Source organism: Sminthopsis crassicaudata, chromosome 2 (genome assembly GCF_048593235.1).
Source record: "Sminthopsis crassicaudata isolate SCR6 chromosome 2, ASM4859323v1, whole genome shotgun sequence".
Classification (NCBI taxonomy): Eukaryota; Metazoa; Chordata; class Mammalia; order Dasyuromorphia; family Dasyuridae; genus Sminthopsis; species Sminthopsis crassicaudata.
In genome coordinates this window covers 188,328,316-188,354,845 of record NC_133618.1, presented here as the reverse complement: position 1 = coordinate 188,354,845, position 26,530 = coordinate 188,328,316, and the positions used below count along the sequence as shown (strand labels likewise).

General features: G+C 33.3%; 1 protein-coding gene across 5 annotated transcripts in view; it reads left to right on the top strand.

Annotated features, from left to right (window-relative positions):
- The window catches only part of DLGAP2 (DLG associated protein 2), a 1,171,101-nt gene that overhangs the window by 429,079 nt on the left and 715,492 nt on the right, over positions 1 to 26,530 (top strand). For 2 of the 5 annotated variants that reach the window (XM_074287974.1, XM_074287973.1), the window contains exon 2: positions 11,307 to 11,488. The exons of the other annotated variants lie outside the window; for them this stretch is intronic. In XM_074287974.1, coding sequence (XP_074144075.1) covers positions 11,398 to 11,488 — 91 coding nt within the window. In that variant the 5' untranslated portion in view covers positions 11,307 to 11,397. The remainder of the gene's footprint in view (positions 1 to 11,306; positions 11,489 to 26,530) is intronic. 5 annotated transcript variants of the gene reach the window in all.

Below are 26,530 nucleotides of genomic sequence, written 5' to 3'. Positions count from 1 at the left end.
CTCATCCTAAAACCATAAAGTTGTTGACCCACTCTTCCTTAAAAGCATAAACTGAGCACATTGGAGAAATGAGCAGTCCATGACTTCTCTAGTAAGCATTTTGGAAAAACAAAAAAGCAAAAATAACATCCAAGTCATTTTCTTCTTGGTAAAGGAAAGTTGTGCTTCTTTTTATGCTTTCATTCAACATTTATTGAATAGCAATACTTGATTCAAGTACAAGTAAATATCTGTACTCTGGCTTGATTTCATCCAAGTGAACCTTTTTTCTTTTTCATCCCATCCATATCTTACTTTCCCGTGTAAGTGTTATCCATGGTCTTACATACATTTCTCCTATAAGGATGGGATTTCAAAAATCAATTTTTTTTGTTTTTTTTAATCATTTTAAGATATTTCTGAAGTGTTCACATTGTCAAATTTTTATCCCTTATCTGACTATATAAGTGCCCCCACCCCATTTTCCTGATCGTATGTATACTATATTATTTTATGCATTCCTCATTGCAGACTATTATTGATAGAGTGTTGCAGACTAGTTATATTCATGATAACATACATTTAAAAATTTTATTGGTATTTCTTGTTTTATATTGATGTTGCTTCCCAATTACTTACCTTTCCCAATGTAGCCCTCCCTTCTAACAAATAAGTATAATTAAAACATAATAATGTACTTCTCTGATAAAGCCCACCTCATCCCCTAAATGCATTTTAACATATCACTGATGAGATAAGCATCAACATCAGTCATTTGAAGGTGATTGCTTACTTTCCTATATTTATTTTTTGATTCAGTTTGAATTACTTTGGATTCTTGAATGATCTTGATATTTGTTATGTTTTGTAGGAACAGAGCATCATTGGGAGACATAATCATAATTTGAGTTCTGGAAGATATCTTAGAAGCCTCCTCATTGTATAGATGAGAAAATTGACATGTAAAAAGTTTAAGAGATTTGTTCAAGATCACATAGTTAATAAGTGTCTAAGGCAGGATTTTAACTGGTCTTCTTGAATAATCCAGCGCCCTTTCTAGTATGCTATACTGCATCTCGGAGATATGATAGAGTGATGAGTTCTTTTGTAAGTATGGAAGTTGGGATCATTATTGTTCCTGAATATTTTTAATTTAATTGTCCAACATATGAAATGATGGTTCTTGGTATAAAATATTTAGTCACAGAATTTCAAGCCAGAGAGCTTGAATTCATTTAGTTCAATCCATTAATTTTATAGATTCAAACCCTCGAGAAGAGGTAAATAAAATTATTTATTCTCAGAAAAAGTATTAAGATTTTTAATTATATATACTTGCTTCCCAGTACCATGTTTTCTACTTAAATAAAGGATAAGGAAAGATAATATGCTTAAGGAAAGGTGAATGACACCTAGAAAAATGAGTTTCCTTTAATATGGAAGGGTTTCTTTAGAATTTCAGGAAAGAGCAAATTGTTGTCCTACAGATACAGTAAAGACAGCAAAAAATTAGGTGACATGTATTGTTCTTTTAAGCTTGCAATGTATTTTTAATTATTTCTATAGAATTTGTTCCTCATATCTCCCATATGACCAGAGTCACAGCACTCATTGGGTAGTATTGAAATCCATGTGTTCTCCATGGCTGGTACCCTAATCATCTGGCAATAGTAGTTGACCTGGCTTTTTGTTGTTGTTGTTGTTGTTGTTGTTGTTCCCTTGGTCAAAATTAATTCTGCTTTAGTTATTTTCTTAGAATCTTGTAAAGATGTATCAAACATCTTTCATCAGCATCTAAGGAAAAAAAAATCACTCACATTTGTAATATGCTGCAAGTGTAATCCTTTGGGAGGAAGTGACTTATTCGTGAGTCTTAAAGGTCATTTCTATATTGAATGTACATAAATGTTGTAAATTCCTTTATGGACCTTCCTTTCCATATGAACAGCTTGTAAAATAATATATCTACCATGGAATGATATGATTTACCTCAGTGAGATTCCCAATTATCCCCAAAATAAATTAGGTCTGATAATAGGTCAGTACTACTGAGTAATTCACATAAAATGACAATTTGTTGGAGAAAGGGCTGACTGTTGTTTCTTAGGAGGGTCTATCCATATAATTGTCTTGCAATTGGCCAGTCAATAAACAATTATTTAGTGTATACAAATGATTTTTGAGTCAGTTCTGAGTATCTTATTGTGGAAAACTCCTGCTATGGAAATTCTTTCCACCTACGAAGATCAACAACTCTTCTGTGATTGTATAGTCTTAAAGCGCTCTTTGGCAATTTGAGAAATTAAGGGATTGTGATATACTCTTTCAGCTTGTATATATCAGAGGTAAGGCATGAATCTATATTGTCTTGACTTCCATTCTACTTCTTGGATGATCTCATGAATTTGAAATTTTCAAAAAGTTTCTTCCACCAATGTCTTTGTAAGTCAGATCTATGGAGAAAGGAGAGGATTTTCAGTTCCTTAATAGCTGAATCTGTTGAGTTTTAATGCATCTATTGCCTATAAAATAACATTTAGATTCTATGGCATCTGAAAATGTTACAAAAGTTGGTGGCTTTGTGTTATTATTGAATATGACAATCATCAATTAATAAACATTATTTTTGGCTTGCCAGAGAGTAGGAAAATATTCTGTGGTTTTACCCAAGATCTAGATAATGCTATTTTATTGATTTGTGCCATGGATTGTTCAACAAATTGAAGGAGTTCCAATTTGATTGAGTTCTCAATAAATCTTACCTGTGTATGCTTTCTTTCTTTCTTTTTTCTCCCTCTTTTTTCTTTCTTTTTTCTCTTCCTTCCTTCCTTCCTTTCCCTTTTCTTCCTTCCTTCCTTTCCCTTTTCTTCCTTCCTTCCTTTCTCTTTTCTTTTTCTTTCTTTCTTTCTTTCTTTCTTTCTTTCTTTCTTTCTTTCTTTCTTTCTTTCTTTCTTTCTTTCTTTCTTTCTTTCTTTCTTTCTTTCTTTCTTTCTTTCTTTCTTTCTTTCTTTCTTTTCTCCTCATGGAGCTCTAAGTAGATAAAACACAAAATAACACAAAAGGATGTATAAATTCATAGATGAGACAAAAAAACTGAGTCTGTGTAAGGTCTGAAATTGTGAAGGGTCATTGATTACTGAAGAAAGCAAAGAGTCTTTGGGAGATAGAATTTTATATGAAATTTAAAGGACAAGTAAGTCCTTTAATACGAAGATAGTTTAGGCATAGGACAATCACAAATAAAGTTATTGTATTCTTTTCAACTAACGTTTATTTCAAATAATTTGATATGAGGAACACCAGGCTCCAACTGAACATATAAGGATTATTTGGAAGAACTGGGGATATTTAGTTTGAAAAAGAAAAAAGTTGGGGGGCATAAATTATAGTGTAGAAGTATTTGAAGAGTAATGTCAGGTGGAAAGGGTCATTGATTACACTTGTTCTTTTTGGCTTCAGAGAGCAGAAGTAAGAGGAATGGGTGGATGTTGGAAAGAAGCAAATTAGGCTTGATATTGAGAACAGATAATAAAAGATAATGTAACAGGTAGAGTTATTCATAAATTCGGTGGTCTGATTGCAGTGAATTCTGTCATTGGAATCTATCAAGCAGAAGTCAGGGATATTGAATTATGGATTAATAAATGAGTATGGATGGATTCAATGGTCAATAATGTGTTTCCAATATTAACATTCTATGATTCTGTGATAATATAGATGTCTAAAGAGGTTAATGAATAGTTCAGTTTGATTGGAGAATAGGATTTGTAGATGGAAATAGGATATAAGGCTGAGAAGAGAGGACAATGACATATTACAGAAGTCCTTTAATGCTAAACAAAGTAGACTGAATTTAATTCAACGATCAAAGGAGCTGATTAAAGGGTTTGAAGGAGTAGTGTTATGATCAGATCCTTATATAAAATAGATTATTCAGGGTTATCTAGGGGGGTGCAGTGAATAGAGCATTGGCATTGGAGTCAGAAGGACTTGAATTCAAATCTAGCCTTAGAAACTTGACACTTATTAGCTGTGTGATGCTAGGCAAGTTACTTAACCCTTATGGCCTTGCAAAAAATAAAACAAAAACAAAACCACCAAACCAAAAAGATTTTTCTAATAACAATGTGAAGAAAGGATTATAAAGATAAAGAATGGTGAAGAGGAAACAAACCTTTTTTAATAATAGTCAAACAATAATGAGAGCCTGTTTTAGACTGTGGTGAAAACAGAGAGGTAAGCAAGTGTGAGAAATATTTTAGAGATAGAATCCACTGGTTTCAAAAACTAATCAATTGTGAGAAGTGAGGAAATTTTTGATACCACACCAAGCTTTTAAACATGGAAAAATGGTTGTGATAGGAAATTATAAAGAAAAATAAAAATTGAGAGTTGGGGAAGATAAAGCTTTTGACTCGGACATATTGAGTTTGAGGTACTGGTGGTACATCCAAGTAAGAAAGTACTATTCACAGTTTGACATGAAATATGAATTTGTATCTTGGAGAAGAAATTAGTTATTGAAAAGTTTATACTTGGGAGCCAATTACTCCTTGCTTGAAATTTTGGAAGAAAATGAAAGACCTTTGACCTTTACTACCATGGTGACTGTAGGCAAGTAATTTAACCTCATCAGTCATCAATTTCTCATATGTAAAAATGATAGGTTTTACATCCATCTTTAAATCTATTAGCCTCTGTGGGAGAGAAGAGAGCCAAGGGAAGAGCCTTAGGACTATCTATATTAAGGAGCTGAGGAAAGGAAAACAATGAATTATATTAATGAATCATATAAGCTTCTTCAACCATTTAAACCACATATTTGGACTCAATGTTTACTGTACATCAGAAATCATGGTGATTTGAAATGGGGATACAGACACACAAAAAAAGTCCTTGTTCTCAAGGAATTTTTATTCAGTCCTCAAGTTCCTATTTTTGTCTCTTTTAATCATACCTAGTAAAATATTATGAAGGTAGTAAATTCTAATTGTTTATTGAATTGAATTAACACACTTTTCATGCTCCATACAGTTGGTAACTGAATATATATAAAAAATAATAAGAATGCTTTCTGTAGTATATAAATATATTTTTAACCCCTCACTGTGGTTTGAATATGTCCAGTGTTATTGATGCATCAGCATTGACTTATACATGCTTGTGGACTAGTCCACGTGCGTATGTGAGATCAATGTCAAGAAATCATGATATCACCAGCTTCACCAGTATTACCATATCTCCTTGACTGTCCCAGTGAACTGATCCCATAAGGACTTCTCTAGTGAGAAAGCAGACAGAATCCAAGCTGAGGAAGGAACTCCCCTAGCAGCTGACAACTTTTGGTTTCACAGTGCATTTGTGAAACCTCAGAAGAATCTGTGTCAAGAAAAGTGGGAAAATATTACTAACACTCTGACTACAGCCAAACCCAAGTCTGCTCTGCAAGGCTTTAAAGGCCATATGAGGTCTCTGACTTAGAGGATCATCCATTTCAGAACTGGAAAGGATCTTGGAGATTGTCTATTCTTTTATCTTCATCTTCTGATGAGAAAACTAAGCCACAACTAAGAAGTCACTTATTTTGAGGTTAAGTGGCAAAGCTTGAATTTGAATCTAGGCTCTAATCTCCAAATTCGGCTTCTTTTTACCTCTCTGTATTACCAGTTCACCCTTCCCAAAGAAATTTTTAGCACCTTCCAATGTTCATAGGGTCATAGATTTACATCTAGAAAAGACATCAGAGACTATCTTATCTAACCCCATTTTACAGATGAAGATACTGAGACCTAGAGAATTAAGGGATTTTCAAAAGTTGTGTATATAAATAAATATCAGAGATGGGATTTGAATCTAGATTCTGTGGTTTTCCTGAAACTGCCTTCCCCAGAAAATTCTGCAAAGACCAAATTGGTCTGCAAAGTTCTTGTCCACTCATCCAAGATCTATCCATCTTCTTGTATGCTTAAAAACATTACGGGCAATCTGAAGGTGCTCTCAGTATGTGTCAGTAAAGATACTCATTCTTCAAAGAATTCAGAACTTTAAAGAATGGAGAACTGATTGATGGAACTAAAGATATTTAGCCTAGAAAAGAAAACATTTAAAGAAGATCAAACAGCTACCTTCTAGTACTAGAAGGTTCATCATGTGAAAAAAGAATTACCCTTCTCTTTTCCTTGATTGCAAGGAGAAGAATTCTGAACAAAACTAGAAGGTATATAGAAACAGATTGCATGTCATTATACCAAAGAAAAACTTCCAGACTAAAGCCACTTTAATATGGAATAGAGAGAATTCTCTATCCGAAAGGAGATCAAGTTGAGTCTGGGCGATTATTTGCTAGGTATTTTATATAATCAATTTGTATTCGGAAGTGACTTGGACAAAGTAATCTCTAATGGTTCACCGAAAGTTGTTTTTGCTATGTTACAAATAAGAAATTTCTCCTAAATTCAGAGACTCAGGAAATGGCAAGAAATAAGAATTGCAATGTACCATCTGCCTGAAAGTTTTTTCATAAAGTGTGCTCTTTTCCTCATGGGACCTCATCATATTTTGCTGATCTCCCAGACAGTAATACATTCTAATTTGTATGATATTTATATGTGTACAGGTCTCATCACTTCACTTCTGCTGTAAGGTCCTGCTTTTTATATGGGCATCTAGGGTAATGTGCCTTGTACACATTAGGCACTTTATAAGTGTTTGAATGAATGATCTCATTTGCTGATAAACCTCGGTGCTTTGAAGACTGGATGTGTCATGCTGCTTACCCCACAATTATGGAGATGGATGTAATTGTTCTCTTGGTACCTAGCTCCTGCTTGCCTCATGATTCTGCGGACAAGTTTCAGGTGCATGCAATCTTTGGTTAGCAATCAGATTGATGCTATTTGTTCCCAGAGAAACTTTTTGATTAAAAAAAAGAAGTAAACCAAAATCCTGAGACCTATTGTATTTTAAGTGGAAACTGTGAAGACTTGGAAATATTTGAAAAAAAGTCGAGTCCTAATCATTTTTTTCTTCAAATGGAATGTGTCTATTGGGAGTAAGAAATGTAACCCTTGATTTCTTCATCATTTGAAAAATTTTCTGAATAAATTTGTGAGTTTTGACATATTAGTTGATGAGTTGTATACTGTACCTCCATTCCCCCAAGCATAAATTTCCATTTTTAGGAGAAATGCAAAACATGATTGGAATGGGCTTTTCCAAAGCAGTAGCAAATTATTTCATCACATTTCAGTGTATTTTAAATATGTAAGGAAAAATGTATGCATATATAACAAATTATACATTCACATCTATTTTTAAAAATCGTGAATACAAATTCAAATAAATATAAATATATAACTATACCCTACCATTTGACCAGAGAAAATTTTCTTATGAAAGTAGCCTGTAAATTATACTTATATAAGTGTTTAGGTTTGCTTTGTAAGAGTTTTAGACCAGTGCAAAATCTGGGACATATAAATCTAGTTTCCCTTGGTGTGTAAGTAATGTAGCTGGAGTGAGTTAGCTAATTTTGGAAACTGCATTAATGTATTCTGCCACCAGGGTACCTTAAATTATCGGTTCTTTGTACTGAGAGCCAACCTACTAGTGAAAGCATTAATTCAGCTTGAAGAAATACCCAACTTCATGCCAAAATAGAACTTAAGACCTGGTAAAATTGGATCCTTCGTGGAATATGATTCTGACCTCCTCCACTTAGGGAAAAAGAACTAAAAGCTAAAGGATAATTACATGTGCGTGTATGTACATATGTGCATGAATATATTTATATTGTAAACATATATTCACACACAAATATATATGAAACATATATAACTGTTATATAATATTGTGTGTGAGAACATATAGTATAGTATGTCTGTGCCTATATATGTACTATATATGTATGTGTGTCTTATGTGTACAACGATCACTTTGAGATTTGAAAGCATTTCACATATTATTCATTTGATCCTCTTAGCACCTCTGTGAAATAGTTTCAGTTGTTATCCCGGTATATAAATGAAGTAAGTAAAGCTTAGAGAAATTGTCACTCTGCTAAGAGTCACAAAGATTTTTCTCATTGGTCCAGTGACCAATCAATGATTCCAAAAATTCTATTTTTAATTAGTAGAAACTTGATTTTTTTTTCCAAAAAGGAACCTGCCAGAAATAGCTTGGCATGGTGGATAGAAAACTAACTTTGGAATCAAGGAGACCTGGATTTAAGTTCTGTCTTTGACACATACTGGTTGTGTGATTTTGAATAAGTCCTGTAATTTTTTTCAGTTCTTCCAAGGCAACCCTTCAAGATTTCAAGTTGGAAGAAAAAAATGACAACCTATATTGAAAGATGAATTTTCTTCCTGGAAATTTTCCATATCAACAAATTCATAGGTCCAGTCCAAAACAAAAACAACAAAAATGACTAATGGAATAAGGAGTGGGGTAGAGAAAGAAGTAAAGAGTAAAGGATGAGAATTACAGAAAACAATGCAAAAGAATTGGAAACTAACAAAATATCATGTAACAAATCTCAACACAGCTTTTGGAAAAACAAAAAGAAAAACAAGAGATGAAATGGAAGAGTCCTTAATCATGAGCACTCAACTCATTTCTAGCTCTCTCATTGTGGGGACCATCCCCTGAAAGCATTCTGAGCTTTCACTGAGGCACAGTAAAGTTAAGAGTTATTCAGAATGTAGTTTAAAATAAATAATAGAATGTTTACCAATATTTACAAATTACAAATAACTATATAAATGCTATCCATAAATAATATATTTTATATACAATGTGAAATTTGTACACATATGGTATATTTTTAAGACAAAGTAAATATAGACATATGTAAATGTGTGTGTGTGTGTGTGTGTGTGTGTGTGTGTGTGTGTGTGTGTGTGTGGTTTGTTATCTTTTGCTATGGACTTGTGATTGATCAGCACACAGAATTCAAGATTTGCCTTCTTTTTACCAATATGGATCAGAGACTGGAGTGTCACTTAGAATTTTAGAGAGGCCTCTTGGGGATTGAAAGGAGTTAAGTGACTTGTCTAAGATTGTAAATCAATATCAGTATTATCATAAATCAGTATATATAAGAAAGATTAAACTAAAATCTTCTGAATCCTAAGGATGTCCCTTTATCTACTGTACCTCTCTATGTATACATAGTTGAGTATGTAACACTTTCCTTTACATGTTGCACAACTGCTTGTGTGTGTGTATGTGTAAATATACATATACCCATATATTTGTGACATAAATATCTCAATAAATTCTGAATTGCAAAATCATATTATTTTCCTGGCCTGAAGAAAAATAAGTGGACTTAGAGTTTCTTTGACACTAGAGTGATTCATTACATAATAATGAATAAACATTCCTGCTTAATTTAATCAAAAAAGATGGAAGAGCCATGCAAATGATATAAGGAGAGCATATAGACAGCTGTGCCAAAGTATTTGCTTATCAGTCTATCCTACCTGCCACCCTATTTAAATCTGCCAGGAACTGTTCATTTAAATATGCATTTGCACATTAAACCTCTTGTTGGTTCCATCATAATGTCCTAAAATGTTATAAATGTAATGTTCTGCTGCACTGGTCATGTTTAATTTGAAGATTTTGACATATTCTTTGAGCAGTTTTAACCTTATTTTAGAGACTTTTTCTTCAAAACAAGGCTGTTGAAATAATATCATTATCCCATACTTAAAATTCTTTAATTGAAAGTTTGATGAGTAAGAGCTTTCTGCTTGGTATTCTGATTCTGTTTAAAAGAAAGACTCATCTAGTAAAATGCATCCTGTGGTTGCTTTTCAAGACATGTAAATATTCATTTCACTCTTTTATTAATACTTAGGGCTTAACAACTGACAGTACATTCTGATCTAAGGAACACAATAATATGTAAACATACTAATAGATCATACTAGGTTCTACTGCAATACAAACAGATGCCAGGCATCTTTTCAAAATGATTCCAATCTATGTGTAGGTGCAAAGAGCATAGGAATTTAAGAAAAAAAGATTCTTGAACATCTATTTAAAGGAATTGAATCTGTCATTAAGGAATAAATCTGACCTGCAAAGTAGCAGAGTCCACTCACATACATTTGTGCCATTAAATATCCTCTTCCCCTTTTTCATCATCTGCAAACTGGGTTGACACTTGCTCAAAGTATTCATATGCAGAATGGTAGGATTTATATAAAAACATAACCTTTAAAAAAGCAAAAAAAAATGTTCAATATCTATTTTTTCACATTATAGGAAAAGGTTGATCAGTGTAAGATGAGCTTGACATGCTATCTGTAACCAAGGTTAGCATATTTGGGAAGACAGCAGAAGTAAAAGAAGAATTAAATTCTCAGAGCTGAATATGGTGCATCTGTCTTAAGACAAAATGATGGGGATTTGTCAGCACATGTCATAAGTATTATTTCAAAGAGATGAAAGTTAATGTTTTCTGTGGTTTGTGAATATTTTAATTTTAAAAGGAAAAGATTTTTTTTTTATGTGAAATGCTTATTAACTCAAGTCTGAATTCCAGGTGCCTCAGAGACTGTACAACTTTTCACATTGCAAGAAAAAACTTGCTTTAAGACTATGTGCCTGTTTCTTTATTGATTACTGTTTTTTTTTTACCATCCTCTGGGACATTGGCTGTCCTTGTGTCCCCAACCTGAATCCAAGGACAAAAGTAATTATGGTGACAAAGACCAATGCTGGTCGAGAGGAAGCTCACTATTGTTCCCAATCTTGTATGTGAACTTCCTTATATGTAAGGATTGCCTTTATTGGTCTATAGTTTTTCACAGAAGAGAGACAGATAGACAGACACCCATTTTAAAGAAGAGGTCAGAATTCAAGAATGACAGATATTACTTCTAGAGGCAGAATTGCATAAATGTCTTACTGCCTCATCACAATGATCTGACTAATCCCTTATTGTTTAGCTCTTAGTCACTGCAGAATACTCATTTTAAAACTTTAGCAGGGTTAGGTTCCAAACATTTGCATGATGTTTGTCCTAATGGGAAGAGATATTACAGAAACCATGCATGATAATTCCCAGGGTTTATGAGTTCTATGGACACAGCACATGTCTCTTGTTTCTACTGTAGGAATTAAAAAGATGGTCCATCTATGTATTGAAATAAGTTATTGTTATGTCCAGATAACTCCTCAAAGGAATGTTTTTCAATCTCTACTTCTTCACTCTCTTGTACCTTGCTTTTGTCCAAGCTGTGACTGTCCAGGAGAAAAAGAAAAATTAACAAGTATGACCAACTCTCATCAGGCCATTTTTCCCCTCATTACAGCCATCATGCTTCTGGCTGAGGAGGACAGGCTGGGGCATCCCTTCAGAGCCCATTAACATCAATCCTTAGTTGGCAGAGTGGTGCAGAATTGATGTTTAACACAAGAAACGCCCTCCTAGGAGCAGAGTGCTGCTTTCACATGGTGTTGCCAACCCATAGAGCGAGAGACTGGGCTCCTCCGGGTAAGCTTTGTGTCAGACACAGTGTGACCTTTACCCACTGCCGTAAATCGGCTCCTACCATACTCATCACGTGTCAGTTCTGCATATCCACTTTTAGGTGCACTAGTTTCTGCAGTGGATTTGGAAATTCATGAATTCAAACAGTGAATGGAACCTCCACTGGACAAACCCATCTCTCCACCTTCATCTGACTTGAACATTGAATTTTATTGGTACGCATGATAACTCCAATCATATCAACCATTCCAGTCTGGCTTCTGCACTGCATTAGGTTGAGGGTAATGATTTGATGTAGAAAATTGAATGAACTTCAGTGAATCAGCCAACACATTAATTTTTCTGGAATGGGAGGCATGTGAAATGGGCTCAGAAGAACCACTTGTTTGGATAACTATGGCTCCACTTTCCTACTCCTCATTCCCATAAATCCATTCCTATAGTTGGAATAGCAAAATGCCATGGTTATGGTTCATTCCAATGTCATGGTCAATTCTTAATTGGTCCCCTCCAACACAGAGTCAGCCTTCTTTAATAAAATACAATCTTTAGTGATGGGAACTTTAAAGGAATGCCATCAGGCTGATCGCTGATTTTGGCTTAAACCCAAAGCTAAATGCAAACATTATTGAATACCTTCAACACCATGGCAGCAATAATATTGCCACTCACTACTCCCAAACTAATAGTTAATTTACACTGTGCAGAAGAATAGACTTTGATTCTCACTCCAAATTAGTTTTGTCATAATAAGCACATTAGCCACCGGTGAATGTTTTTTCATATGCTTTTCTGCTGCTTGAAATAATTCTTCAGATCTCAAAAATCCATATGGTTTATTTTCATCATCACCTCAAGTTTGACTTTTTTTATTCCCTCCTACAGGAAGTTTTTAGCAAGAAAAATGCAGTGGAAGCTTTTACTTTTCAAAGTCTGCTTCTTTCACAAAAAGATGATGGGTGAGGGTGTGGGCAGAGAAAGGTTTAATCACATCTTGAAAGTAGCTACATTTCTCCTATTTCCACTGACCAGTAGTTTTCTTCAGATATATTTGTAAAGACTTGTCCGGCTATAAATTGAATTGGACAACTTCACAGATTACTTTAATGCCGACCATTGAGAGCATTATACAGGGAAGCGTTGTTGTTTAGGTCAGCAGGACAAACTCTGACCATGACATAGACTTGAGTCTAAGGTGATTTTATAATTTCTAAAAATATTGGTGTTATTTCACAGACTGAATTGGGACACTATTAAATTTCCAGGTAATTTTAATTAGCCTGCAAAAATTAGTAATTTTAAAGACAAAGATATTACGCTATTGCACAGTATATATATGTATATATATTTTTTTCTGTTGATGATTTGAGCAAACTATGAAGCTTTCTATTATCATTGGTAACTTGCTTAACAATATCAATTAGACAGATGGCTTGCATGTAATAAAAAGAAAAGAGTAAAGAGCCAAAATTCACTTCATAGATAGAAATGTCTATCCATTTGAAGCCTGTCCATTAACATTTATATTTCTTTTAAAACCCACCTGTTTGCTCATTGTTGTGGTGGAGGGAAATATCCAATTTACTGAGAAGAAAACTTTGACACAAAGGAACAACAATATCATGGGGGTTTTGATTATAATTCCATCTATTTAATAAAGCTGTCTCTCCTGGGACATTGTGTGTGTGTGTGTGTGTGTGTGTGTGTGTGTGTGTGTGTGTGTGTGTGTTATTTGATATTCTTATTTGGGGTTTTATTTTTAAAATGGGAAAATATATATTTATGTTAAAACAATAAAACCTGAGCAAATTGTTAGATTTTTCCAATAATAGTCCCTTTTTGTTGTTGTTGTTCCTTAATTGTGTCGATTGTCTTCCTCACCTCAGTGGCACATTCCCCTATGCCCCTGGATCTCTCTTTTTCTTTCTCTTAGAAATTTAACATTGTGACATATTCCTTCTCTTTTTAAAAATCTAAATGGGGGTGCCTGGCATTCATTTCCCTGGATTTGCAGATTACAAATATGAATTCAGTTGTAAAAGTAATTAAAGTTTGATGTCTGCATTTCTTCTTATAAATTGGCTCCATTCCCACTACAGGGCCCTGAAAATTAAATTGAGTTTTAGTCAAGTAAAATTTTACAGTCAATATGAGCAGAGTCCTTTCCATCTAAAACAACAGAGATTCTTGACTCCTGAGTGAAGACAAGCATTGATAGCTATTAAAACCTCTCTCTTCATGCTTCATAAGCCACTTGGAATATTACAATTCTCAGAGGCAGAAATGCTATGATTATGTTTTTCTTTCTTCTCTGCTTTTTACTACTCCTTATCCTCTCCTTCCTGTTTTAGAATCAGAGAACCTGAATTCAAATCCTTCCTCTTCAATTTCCTACCTCTTTTAAAAATCATTCTCTCTGCCTCATTTTCTTTTTCTATAAAATGAATGCTGGATCAAGGGACTTTTAAAGTCCATTCTAATTCTTTTTCTTTTAATTCTTGGTACGAAGCCATGAGATTCTAAACTTTTCTTCATTATTTCATTTTTTCCATAGATATATAGCTTGTACTACTTATGGGCAGTACAAAATAAAGAGTCAATACAATTATGGAGCTAACAGGGAATTTAGAGATCATTTTAGTTTAAGTTCCTCAGTTTTCAGGTAAAGAAACTAAAACAAAAAGGAGAGTAACTGGTAAAATGCCTGATCTAGAAATGAAATATCCTGACTCATGAGTAGAGCTCTTTCCAGGTACCAGCTGCCTTTTTGTCTTGTTGTGAATGCCCAAGAGACATCCTGCATAAGCATAACTTTCCACTTTGATTTTTACAAGTGTTTAGTAAAGTATCATTACTTATTCCCTCCTGCCCTCCCTTCCTCCCTTTTGCAGTCCTCAACAGACCACCCATCTCTCTACCACCTCAATTTGTGAAGTTAATTATGCTTTCAAAAGGGCTTTTGGCTCAGCACAACTCTTGCCCCCTTTAGCAACAGCCTGCTTCTTTTCTAAAATTTATTATAACCATGGCTCTCTCTGCCTCTTAAGCCCTCTGACATTACAACAGTTGCAGTACTTTATAACTCAAGTGTTATTCATTTGGAGGTTGCATAATATTTTACTAACAAAACAGTTATAAAGATTTCCCTGTGAGACATTAAATGTTGTTCTCATCCTGGCATGAGTGTCCAGAGCATTATGGGAATAGTATTAGAATTCAGAATCTCTCATGTCCCTGATGACTACTCAGGTCTCGAAGAAATACTTTCTTATTAATTTAATTTCCTCCAGTACCTGAAGTGAAAGTTTTTGAAGGTTGAATCTTAAATATGTTTCCCCTCCTCAATTTAGCTCTAGCTGTGGTGGGAAATTCATGGTGTGCTTGTATGAGTGTGTCTAGTTTCTGTGTTAACACAGATTCTTCAGATTTTTTAAATTATAATCATGCTCTGACTTTTTGATTTTAAATTACATCAGGTAGGTGAAAATGATTTAAATTTTATAAATTAGATTTATTTCTTTTTATTTTCTAAATTATTTCTAAATCATAGTGCAATGTATGAGTGGGCAATTATTTGACTTTGAAGTAACAAAAGCTATTTTAAAATGACATTGGCATGGGATTACTAATACATTCTAAATTATTGATTTTTAAGGATATTGTCAGTATGTATGTTCCACTTTTTATGTGACTTCATGTAATAGAAGGTAGTTTTATTTTTGATATCAAAAACATGTTAAAAAACTCTAAGCTTGAATAGTAGTTATAATAATGGAGAAGAAAATGAGTGAGGAAGTTGAGTCAAGATATACAAAAGGGGTGATGGTGGTGAGATGAAGCAGAAATTAAAAGTACTAAACTAAAAGTAAAGAAATCTATCTCCTAATCTCAATTTTGAAACTAGCCAGCTGTGGCAAATTTTTTGATCTTTTCACCAATCAATTAATACTTCTCAAGCACCTACAGTGTTGTAGACACTTTGCAACTGTGAATACAAACAAATCATGAAGTAAATTCTACAGTCCCTATTTACTAGGGACTTTTATACTAATAAGTAGGATTTAGTATTGTATATAAATGAACATAATACACAGAGAAAAGTTATGGGGGAAAACAAAGGGGATGAGATGAATTTTAACTGGAATGATGAAAGAATGCTTCATGATAGTACTGAGATTTGAAAGAAGAAATTCAATGTATGAAGAAGGTATGGAAGTATCTTTATAGCACTGAGAGAGCAGACTACATGAATCCACAAAGCACTCCAAATTAAATTAATTATTAACTTTAATAAAATAATAAAATAAATTAATAAAATTAAGACATTCAATTAAATGATCTCTATATAGCCTCTGGGTTTTGTTTAAAATTTTTGCTAGAGATATAATTTGGATATTTGAGGATCATACAGGAAAATTCCATCTAAAAAAACAAACATGTTAAGATATACTATTGTTTAAAGAGTGAAAATTTGGAGGATTTAATGTTGAATGTTTGCTCCAATATCCTGATGTTTCAGATTAAAACACTTAAAAGATAATTGGTAATAGAAAAGACATTCAAGTTTTCTGGAATATCAAGTTTGTTCTAATCTGAAAGCTGGTGAGGTTAATTTTCCTTCTATAAAAAGTCCACCTATTTATGAGTACTAGCATTATGTGAATAATAATGATATTGATAAATATTTAAGGTAGCATAGGGGATGGTTTAATTATAGCATTTGACCACACTTTTCTATCTCCAGAATGACTCATTCCACTTGATCTGTCCTCCTTCGGCAAGTTTGGGAGTATTTCCTAGAGAGGAGAATCAGCCATGAGAATCATGCTGTTACAACTCATTCTCAGGGTTCTAGGATTAACCTTGGTGTTAACTCAACCATGAAACCTAGCAGTGAGGCACATGAAGAGGGTAGCCAGTGCACTTGGTGGAAATTACAATTCTGGATTACAGGCCAGGATTTCTAGACAGAATCCTTCTTGATGGAGTCACTTCTCTGCTAGTCAGACCCCTGAAGAGTTAAGATCTCTGAGATAATAATAGCTTAAGCTTGAGACTTTAGTGGTCTCCTTCCTTGGCTAGATCCTAAAGCAGCTTGACACTCATCAATCTTAAAATCTTTAAAACTGGTTATCTTCTATAGTCTTTAAGATTATTTTCCTTTCTTAAAGCATATAGGATCAAAAAGGGCAAAGTAGACAAACTCCTGAAAGGTTTAAATTATAAATGGCACTAATTTCCCAATCAATTCTTTATGTATCAGAGGAAGATGCTTTCTCCATTTAGTTCCCAGCATCCAAGCTTTTCTCTAATCAGATCAGCTCTCAATATCAGCTTTAAGACTAGTCTTCCTCCAACTAGCTTGTTTCAACTATTAGCTTGAATCAGTTAACATTTCTACATGCTGTCTTCTGTGAGCAGTTATTCCCTTTTTTTCTCCATGTCTTTTCACATGACTTCTCATCTAGTTTTTAATGATTCAACTGAATGGCTACTTGTATGTAGTGAACCATGTCTAATTTAGATCGAGAAATCCAAAATCCACAGTCTGTCAATTGTTAAATGAATAGCCATTATACAGCACTCTTAGTGCCAAAATATTTCCTTGAATTCGTTTTCCACCAATAAAGTTCCAAGTTGTAAGATAAATCATATGTAAATTAGCTTCCAGGGGGTGAGAGGAAATGTACTTCAAATTTTTTAAATCACTCAATCTATTTGATTCTTAGGCCATTTTTCACTCTAGTCCTCTCAGAACTTTTTGTCTTCCTTTGCTTTTAAATAATAGCTTTTGTTCCCCTTAAGATGTCTGAGAATTGTTTGTGTTTTTTTCTCTGCCAGCATTTCACACAAAATGTTCTTCTTCCCCCTTTCAGCATATATGATGTCTATGTATGAAAGGAACACTCTTCATCAGTAATCAAAAAATAAAATTAGTGAAATACTTTCATACAGGGTCAGGAGGGAAAAATTAGCCTTTACAGATTTGGGAAGTAGTGTTCTTATTTTTGTATGGTATTACCTGGCATAAATCTCAATACATAGGAGGCATTAATCCATGCTTATTGATCAATTAAATATATAAAGATTATCTTAAGAACATCATTTTCCCTTTTTCATTATCACACTTTACTTCAAATCTTCTTTGACTCTCTCCCTTAATCATCTTCATTTATCCATTATTAAAATATATCTCTTTCATACATGAAGAACTCTTATTCTATTCTCTGCTAATTGGATCAACTAATCTGTACTAATAGCACAGTATGTCCAACCTTGCAGATACCTTTTTTGTATTTTCAAAGATCGGTTTACAGATAAGATAAAAAGGCTATGCCAAGCTAATTGGGGATATACTATGAATTCTGCAAGGTTTTCACAAGAAAACATATACATGTTTTCTTGCACTTTACCCACTCCTAGGGTTTCCCTTGGGCTTTATTATTTTAAAGAGGTGAACAAGTTCATGTAAGTGTGGAATACCTAGATTGAATGGGTTTCACACTTGGCAGCTCTCAGTGGGTGTTCAAAAGCTGGCCTTGGTTTCTATAAAGAGTATATAGTGAATGAAGTGGTCTGGAAAGTAACCAAGACCTAAACAGCATTGAATTGAGCAGTTATCCAAAGAATATGTAGCAAAGGCTTTCCCTAGAGTGATTTTTTTTCCTTTTGTGACTGCTTTCTTGGCTATAGACTTGAAATTACTTCTTCATATGCTTAAAAAAATCTCCACTGCAGGCCTGAATTTTTGAAACATCATTTCTATTAGATTTGTCTTTTCCAGTATATAGTAGTATCATGTCTATGATTATTACTTATAGTTCTAGAGGGCATAAAGATGTAGGAAACTGGAGAGACAACAGAGAGAGAGAGAGAGAGAGAGAGAGAGAGAGAGAGAGAGAGAGAGAGAGAGAGAGAGAGAGAGAGAGAGAGAGAGACTTTCAGTGAGGGCCACAACATAGCTAAATGGAAGAGTATCTTTATCTTCCTCACCAAGATGTCACAGTGTTATTACCCAGTTTTGAGTGAGACAGGTATTTTTGGAAAACTTAAATTATATTACTTTTAAAGCTGGCATTTGTAGAGTTCTTTAAGGTTTATAAAAAATATTCACACTGATCCTCACAATAACCTTGTGTTAATATCTCCAAACTGGGGCCTCAAAGGAAGTTAAGGGAAGTGACCCGGGTTCATACCATTTATAAATCTTATTTCTTACACTTACTAAATATGTGATAAATTCTGTGATCTTAATTTTTACAACTTTAGGATTGAGGAGTTTGGATTATCCAGCTTGTCATATTCTAGATCTCTATGATTCTAGATCAATGATTTTTTATGATTGTCTGATGTAGGATTCAATCCTTTTTTGATAAGAATCCACTTTGTTAAACTTTCTTTAATAAAGCAAATATTGAAGGAGATTCATGGGGCTCAGTTAATTTCTCTATTAAGTTTCTTAAGTCTAAAGTCAAGATTGGAATTCTCAACTTTCAGGGAAATTTCCTGTCCTGAATGTTCATATTTTCCTCAGTGCCAGTTCTGCACGATGAACATGTAGATTGCAGAGGCTAGTAAGAACTTAAAAAAATCTTTAAAACAATGAGAACTGGGCTAGAAGAATAGAAACTACCACCTTCAGAAAGGTTATAAAGCACATGTTAAGAGACACATGTTTCTCACTGCCTGATTTCACCTCTGGCATTGCAAAACTGATAGAACTTTACTGATTGGCTGAATATATTTTACTTAAATGTATGAATAATTCAGCACGATAAAGTGGAGAAAATCATCTGAATGCAATTCTCATCTCCATCTTGTAGCATCCCTTTCAGTAGTATTTCAATCATTACTTTATCTTTTTAACTTGAAGTTTTTGTTGATCTCCATAACTCCCTAAACTACCTTGTATGTATTTGATCTTTATTTATTTGTTTGTTTATATCTGTACATGGTATCTCCTTTGATAGACTGCATTAAATTCTTTAGGTGTATTTTTCTTCTCATATCCATAGTGTTTAAAGCAATATTTGGTAGATAGTAAGCACTTACTGAATGTTTGAAGATTATTCTCTGTCTTTCATATCTATCTGTATGTCTCTTTTTCTGCTTTTTGTTTATCTCTTATTCTTTGTATGTGTGTATTTATTTGTATAAATGTTGGATCCCTCTAGGAGATGTGAGGGATTTCTGTTTTTGTCATTGTATCTCTAGTGTCTAGCATGGTAACTTGAACACACTCTTGAATAAATTCTTGTTGAATTGAAAAGAATAAAAATTCAGTAGATCCAAACAATTTATTTTATAGCTGAGGTAACAGAGGCCCAGAAAAAAAGCATGCTACTTGCTCCAGATTTCTAACATGTATTTGCAACAGAGCCAGGATAAGAAGCCCAGGCCCTGACTACCATTTAAGTAGTTCTTTATACCTTATCATACTGCAATATTATGATTCACCCACTAAAATAACATTTTATCCTTATTCCAGTAATGGTCTCCTATTTTCTTTCCATCACAACTGTTAAACATTATGCTTCCCAGTGTTTAAATTATTGGGAAGATATGCTGGTATCTTTGAGTTGCTGACAACATTGTATTTTTTACCAGCTACTTAAGACCCTTAAACTTTTTCCTGAGCCTTAGGAGTATATTACTATGTTTTAAAGTATCTCACTAACTTTTTCTCTTCTCCTTGAAGCTATGATTTCATAGGTTCTGATCATTAAAATTTGAATTATAAGAGATATTTTGTCAGAAGAATCATGTATTCTTGGAAGAAATTGATTTGAGTTGGCATTTAATACATTCTAAGAGTTTTAAAACACTCATCTGTAAAAACAAACAAACACTTTTATTAAAACAACTTATAAGTTTCTTAAAGTTCATTTGTAAGTATAATAATAGCAATTTAACAACAGGGAAGGAACCCTAGAGAATGAATTCAGAATTTATTCTTATCCTTATAACTCATCATGATGTGTTTTGCCTCTGCTAGTCACATGTAAAACTGGAATAATGTTTTTAAGATGTTCTAAAAACATAATACATAATATAAGATGCCTGAGATTATTAACTCAGTTTTGCTTTGTTTAAGAAGAGCAAAATTTTGTAGACTTCTACTTTTCAGAGAAAGCTGTATTGTAAGGATTTATAACTCATATGGAGTTATATGGAGCTATTTAATATAACATAAAATAGGAATATTCATAGAAAAATATTAGTGTAAAAATATCTCGAGGAATTAATATCACCTCTATTGATTGCCTCTGATGTTAGCAAATTCAAGTATAATAAATCTATTTCTTTCTGTTTCTTGATAGAGGATATTGCTGTCTATGTATATCTTCCTGTATCTATATACAAATTAATGAATCTATAGACACGTACAGTTATATGAGCCTACATCTATAAATGTATATAATGGCATATGTTTATATCTACAGATTAACACAGGTATATATGATTAAACAGATACATAGACAAATACAGTTACTACCAATATATATATATATAATCTTCAAGTTTGACTGATATTCAGTAATTTTATTATTTGTTTTGGTTTTCTCAAAAACACATATTTAAGGCTCTATGTCATGTTTTATATATTTTTACATGCTAACATCATTCAATTCAAGCCAGCTTAATAATACCTCCTTAATATTAGGTGCCAAAGACCAAATGAAAAATATTCCTTCCCCATATGGAACTCTCTTTCCTTCTACTTTTAAATCCATGGGTCTCATAACTTCAAACTGAGGGGACTCTCCTGAATTGTGTAAAAATGCTGCTTTAATTTAACCTAGCACATTAAATGCTATATTTGCATTGGTAATGTATATGCCACATTTGAAGTCTATATATGAATCAATATCAATCAATAGACATTTATTAAGTGCTTACGATATCCCAGACATTGTGCTAAGCAATAACTTTTTTTAGAGAAGAAATACAGTTCCTATCCTCAAAGAATTTATAATTTAATAGAAAGACGATTATTACTTTGGCATTTTTGTTGGAAGATGACTTTTTTTTTGGGGGGGGGATAGCAGCAGAAGAGGGCAAATAAGAAGTGTGTGGATTAGAGATGGAGGAAGAAGAGGTACCTATAATATGATTCATGATGAATTCATGATGAGAAGGCATGGGTAAGGTGTTGAGCAAGGTGTTGAACTGGAAAGAAATATAACCTGTGTAGTTTAGCACTTCTGCCTTGACTAGCAGTTAATCGAGTTACTTAAGTAGTTAGGAAAGCTCAAAGTCACTTGTTTTTGGTATGGAATAAAGAATGTCACAAAGAGTGTGGATGGAGAGGGCAGAAAGGAAATGTCAGTAAGCAGTAATGTCATTGCTTAAGGAACCTTGGTTTTCTTCACTTGTGTTTTCATTTTGGTGACTTTGAAGTTGTCCCTAGGTGCATTTGCTAATTTAGCTTTTTCCTGATTGAGAAGAGAGAATCTCTTACTTCAAGACTTGACTCAAATATCACCTGTATAGATATCTTCTCGAATGTTCCCAACTGTTAGCCTCATTCCCCCTTACCTTTTATTTATTTTGCTTATTCTTATATATGTGTATATGTAGTCATCCTCAATAGAAAATTGAATATAAACTTTTGAGATTACAGCATGTTTCAGTTTTGTCTTTGTATTCCCTAGTTTCTGTTAGACTATCTGGTATGTATGTAATAGGAATTAATAAATGGTGGTTGATTGATGGATCCATTCAGACAGAGGACATTCACAGTGGACTGCATGAGCAATCTTTAAAAGTTTTAAGAGATTGAGAGAGGATGGACTAATTGAAGACTCATTTAATTAAGATACTCATACTTGTCCAGTATGTTGGCAAAATTCATAAAAAAGAAAAACAAAAGATGAAGGGAAAAGAATAAGCGTTTATAAAGTATCTACTATATGCTTTCTTTCCAAATGAGCTCTTTCCAAATACTATTTTACTTGATTCTTACAACAATCTTGCAAGGTGGTCGCTCTTATGAAGATTGTTTTACAGTTGACTTTAAACTGAGTCTGACAGATTAAGTGACTTGCTCAGACTCTAACAGTAATTATTTAAGGCTAGATTTGAAACAAGTGCAGTTGGGTTATACAGTGCATAGAGTGCCAGGTCTGAAATCAAGAAGACTCATTTTCTTGAGTTCAAATCAAACCCCAGGCATTTACTAATTGTGTGACCTTAGGCAAGTCACTTAGCTCTGCCTCAATTTCCTCATCTGTAAATGAGTTGGAGGAGGGGAAGGAAAAGGCAAACCACTTCAATGGTTTTTTCCCCCCAAGAAAACTCAAACCCCAAATGGAGTCTAAGAGTCAAACCTGATTGGAACAACTAAACAAAAAAACAATTTCCTCATTTTAGGCACAGCACACTATCTCCTTCACCACTCAAAATTCCTTATGAATTTGGAGGAGACATTTATAGCATTGCTTCTCATGAGAAATGGTAAAAAGTCAATATAATATATTCTTGATACTTCACTATATATATTTTTATTACATATATATATCTATATGCACACAAATATATTTACATATATCATGAATATTCTGTGCAAGCTGCTGCTTAGGAACTTAACACAGTCCTGGTTCTCAAGGAGTTTATTATCTTATTAGAGTATTAGGGGCATAAAATAAATATATAAATCACTGTGGCATAAACAAATGTGGCACACATACATACAAATTTATATACACATATAGATTTATGCTTACATGTATATACCTTTATATGTATGTATATATGTATATACACATTATATATACTAATTTTGATTTGTGCAATAATTATTTGCATACATGCATATATATCTTCTCATGTATACACATGCACACACCCAAGGAATGATATAATAGATAACACATAGATCCTGATATTAGAAAATCTGAGTTCTTATCCTGACTATGACATTAATTGACTATGTGATCTTTGGCCATTCACTTAGCCTCCTAGAGATTCAACTTCTGAATATATAAAGTGGAGGAAATAATATCTATACCATCTAACTCAAAGGATACTTAAGAAGAAAATATGGCAAAACTTGAAATTCTACACATAATGTGATTATTTTTACTTCAACAATTTTTCATATTTTGTCAGGTAGGAATATGAGACTTTTCTACTAGAATGGTTAATGAAACAGTTTCCTAAATATTCCTAAATATAAATGGGTCTTGTAAGCCCTTGGAGGATCTCATAATATTGATTATAACTGAATCTTAGAAGTTTGCATCCAATTACTCATATTCCTCTCATCTTCCCTCTCTGAAATCCCAGGTATCTCTGTCTCTGACTATGTCTCTCTATTTCTCTGTCTCTCTCTTTATACACATGTATTTCTGTTTGAGAACAGATATATGTAAGCCTAAACATATGAGACTAATAGGCATACTTAACACTTTTTGATTTTTTTAGCTCAAACCAACTATATATTGCTTGGGGAATTTCACTATGATATAAAATCCATTAATGTAAAAAGGCAAACAAAAATGAGAAAAAAGAGGCTTATATTTTTTTCAGGGGATTTGATAAGAGATTTTGTGTACTTGGCCAGAGGGTAATGAAATCCTAAGGCAATCCCACCAGTCAGGAGATCTGAGCTGCCCAGAAAACCAATAGTTCCTCCCTTAAAATCACCTTAGAACAAAAATTGCCCTTACTTTCCAGTTTAGGAACATTTTATTTCTCCCACTAACTTTCAGTCTGGCAAATGTCATAATCCCTTGGCACACAAATAGCTTCTGCAAGTTAATACAAAAATCAGTTATCAAGTGCTTGCTATGTGCCATATAGACATTAGACACTAGAAGAAACAAAGGCACAAATCAAAATAGTCCCTACCCTCAGAAAACTTCCACACTGTTAAAGGAAAGCAATATGTATGTGGAATTTAACACAAAATATGTACTGGGATAAGGATCTTGGTTTAACATCAAAGGCAGTTTTAAAATAATAGGAAAGGCCTAATACTAGAAAAAATCTGTGCTCTTGGCCTTTCTATGATGTATATTAGCTTTATGATGTTTGGCCATTCACTTAACCTTCTGGAGTTTAGCTTCTGAATTTGTAAAATGAGGTAAATAATGTCCGTACTACATAACATAAAGGTTTTTAGCAAAGAAAATACTTTGTAAAACTTGAATTTCTATGTACAATGTGATTATTATGACTTTTAAGATTTTTTCATATTTTGTTAAGAAGAGAATGAGACTACTATGAGGATGCTAAATGACACAGCTTTTTAAATATTTTACCAGAATGAGACTTATCAGTCCTGGGAATTGTCTAATGAGAAACTAATTTAAAACTTAGTTTTTTAAAAGATACTCAAAAGATGAGAAGACAAGTATATAACAGAATAGTTACACAAACATAGCATGGTAATATAGGAATAGCTAGAGTAACCCTAAAGCTAAGAAATTATCAGTGATTGGTAAGGAATGCTTCAGTTTTATATTTGTTTTTGTTGTTGTTTATTTGATTATTTTTAAGTAATAAAACCGCAGAAAAGAAAAAAAAATTAAAAAAGGCTAGGGATGTGCTTAGAGTGGGTGGAATGATAACAAATAATAGAAAGAAAGCAAAACTATCTAATCTTATTTTGCTTCTGCTTTCTCTGCTAAGGATAGCATTCTTTGATCTAGAAAGTGAAGCAGAAAAGTAGCTATTCGGGAACTGAAATCCAGTATAAGAATGGATGTAAAAGAGAGCAAGAACAACTACCTTCCTTCAATGGATTCAAATCATCAGCTCCAAATGATCTACATTCTGGTGTCCTGAAAGACCTTGAGGTTGTGATTGCTGAGCCATTGTCATTGATCTTTACAGGACTGTGGAAAATGGGAAAAGATCACAAACCTGGAGAGAGCAAATATTGTGCCAGGTTTTTTGTTTGTTTTAAAGATTTAAGTCTGTTAGCAAGAAAGCTTCCATTCTTCCAGGTAGGAAAAGAAATGGAATAGGTAATGAGCACCTAGAAAAGGATGCTGTGGCCACAAATCTATCATGGTCCTCTTTTGGATAACATGTTAAAAAGTAGATTAAAAATAGAAGTCAGGCAGTCCAGGTGCCAAGCATATGTCTTCACCAGAAATATCCTTACCAAACTACTTTTTTAAAATGGGATTACTAAATTAGATCTGATTTTAGCACAGTGTTTAACTAAATCTATCATGGTCCTCTTTTGGATAACATGTTAAAAAGTAGATTAAAAATAGAAGTCAGGCAGTCCAGGTGCCAAGCATAATCATTAATGGATTTATATCAATTTTGAAAAAAAAATACTCCTTTCTGAGTAATTGAGTTTAATCAACTGACTTGCATAAAAAATATACATGGAATGCTATTTAAACTTTTGACAACACAAGGCTAGGAGAAATAGAGATTATATTGTATGGCATAATTGACTTGTAAGATGATCTTGTTAAATTGGAACATTGAAATTATCCAAATAATATGCAATCCAATAGGGATTCATTTAAATACTCTAAATTTGTGTTCAAAAATTCAACTTCACAATAAAAAATGGGTATAGCTTAGTTAGAGATCAGTTCATTTGAAAAAATTCAGAGGTTTTAGTGGAATACAAAGTTAACTTGAATAATGATTGTGATATGGCAGTTCAAGAAAGGCTTTAACAACTAGGAATAAGGAAGGAATATTTGTTCTGTATTATGTCAGACTGCAATTAGACTATTGTACTCAGTTAAACCAGATTTTTAAAAAGGTAGAAACTTCCAGATGAATGTCACCAAGATGGTGAAGGGTCTCAAAGCTCTATTATATGAGAATTTGTTGAAGAAAGTAATGAGGAATAGAGTTATATAGATGCAAGAGGTGTCTTTGAATATCTGAAGGATTGTCCTGAGGAAGAGGGTTCTGAATTTACCTGGGATAATTCGTAAGGGGGCAAGAGGAGAAAAAGGAGATTATGAAGGAATGGTTGCAAAGATAGGAAAATAATTAGAATGTAATTTTATGGAAATTAAAGGAATAAAGAGTAGCAAGGACAAGGGACTAGTAAACAATGGTAGA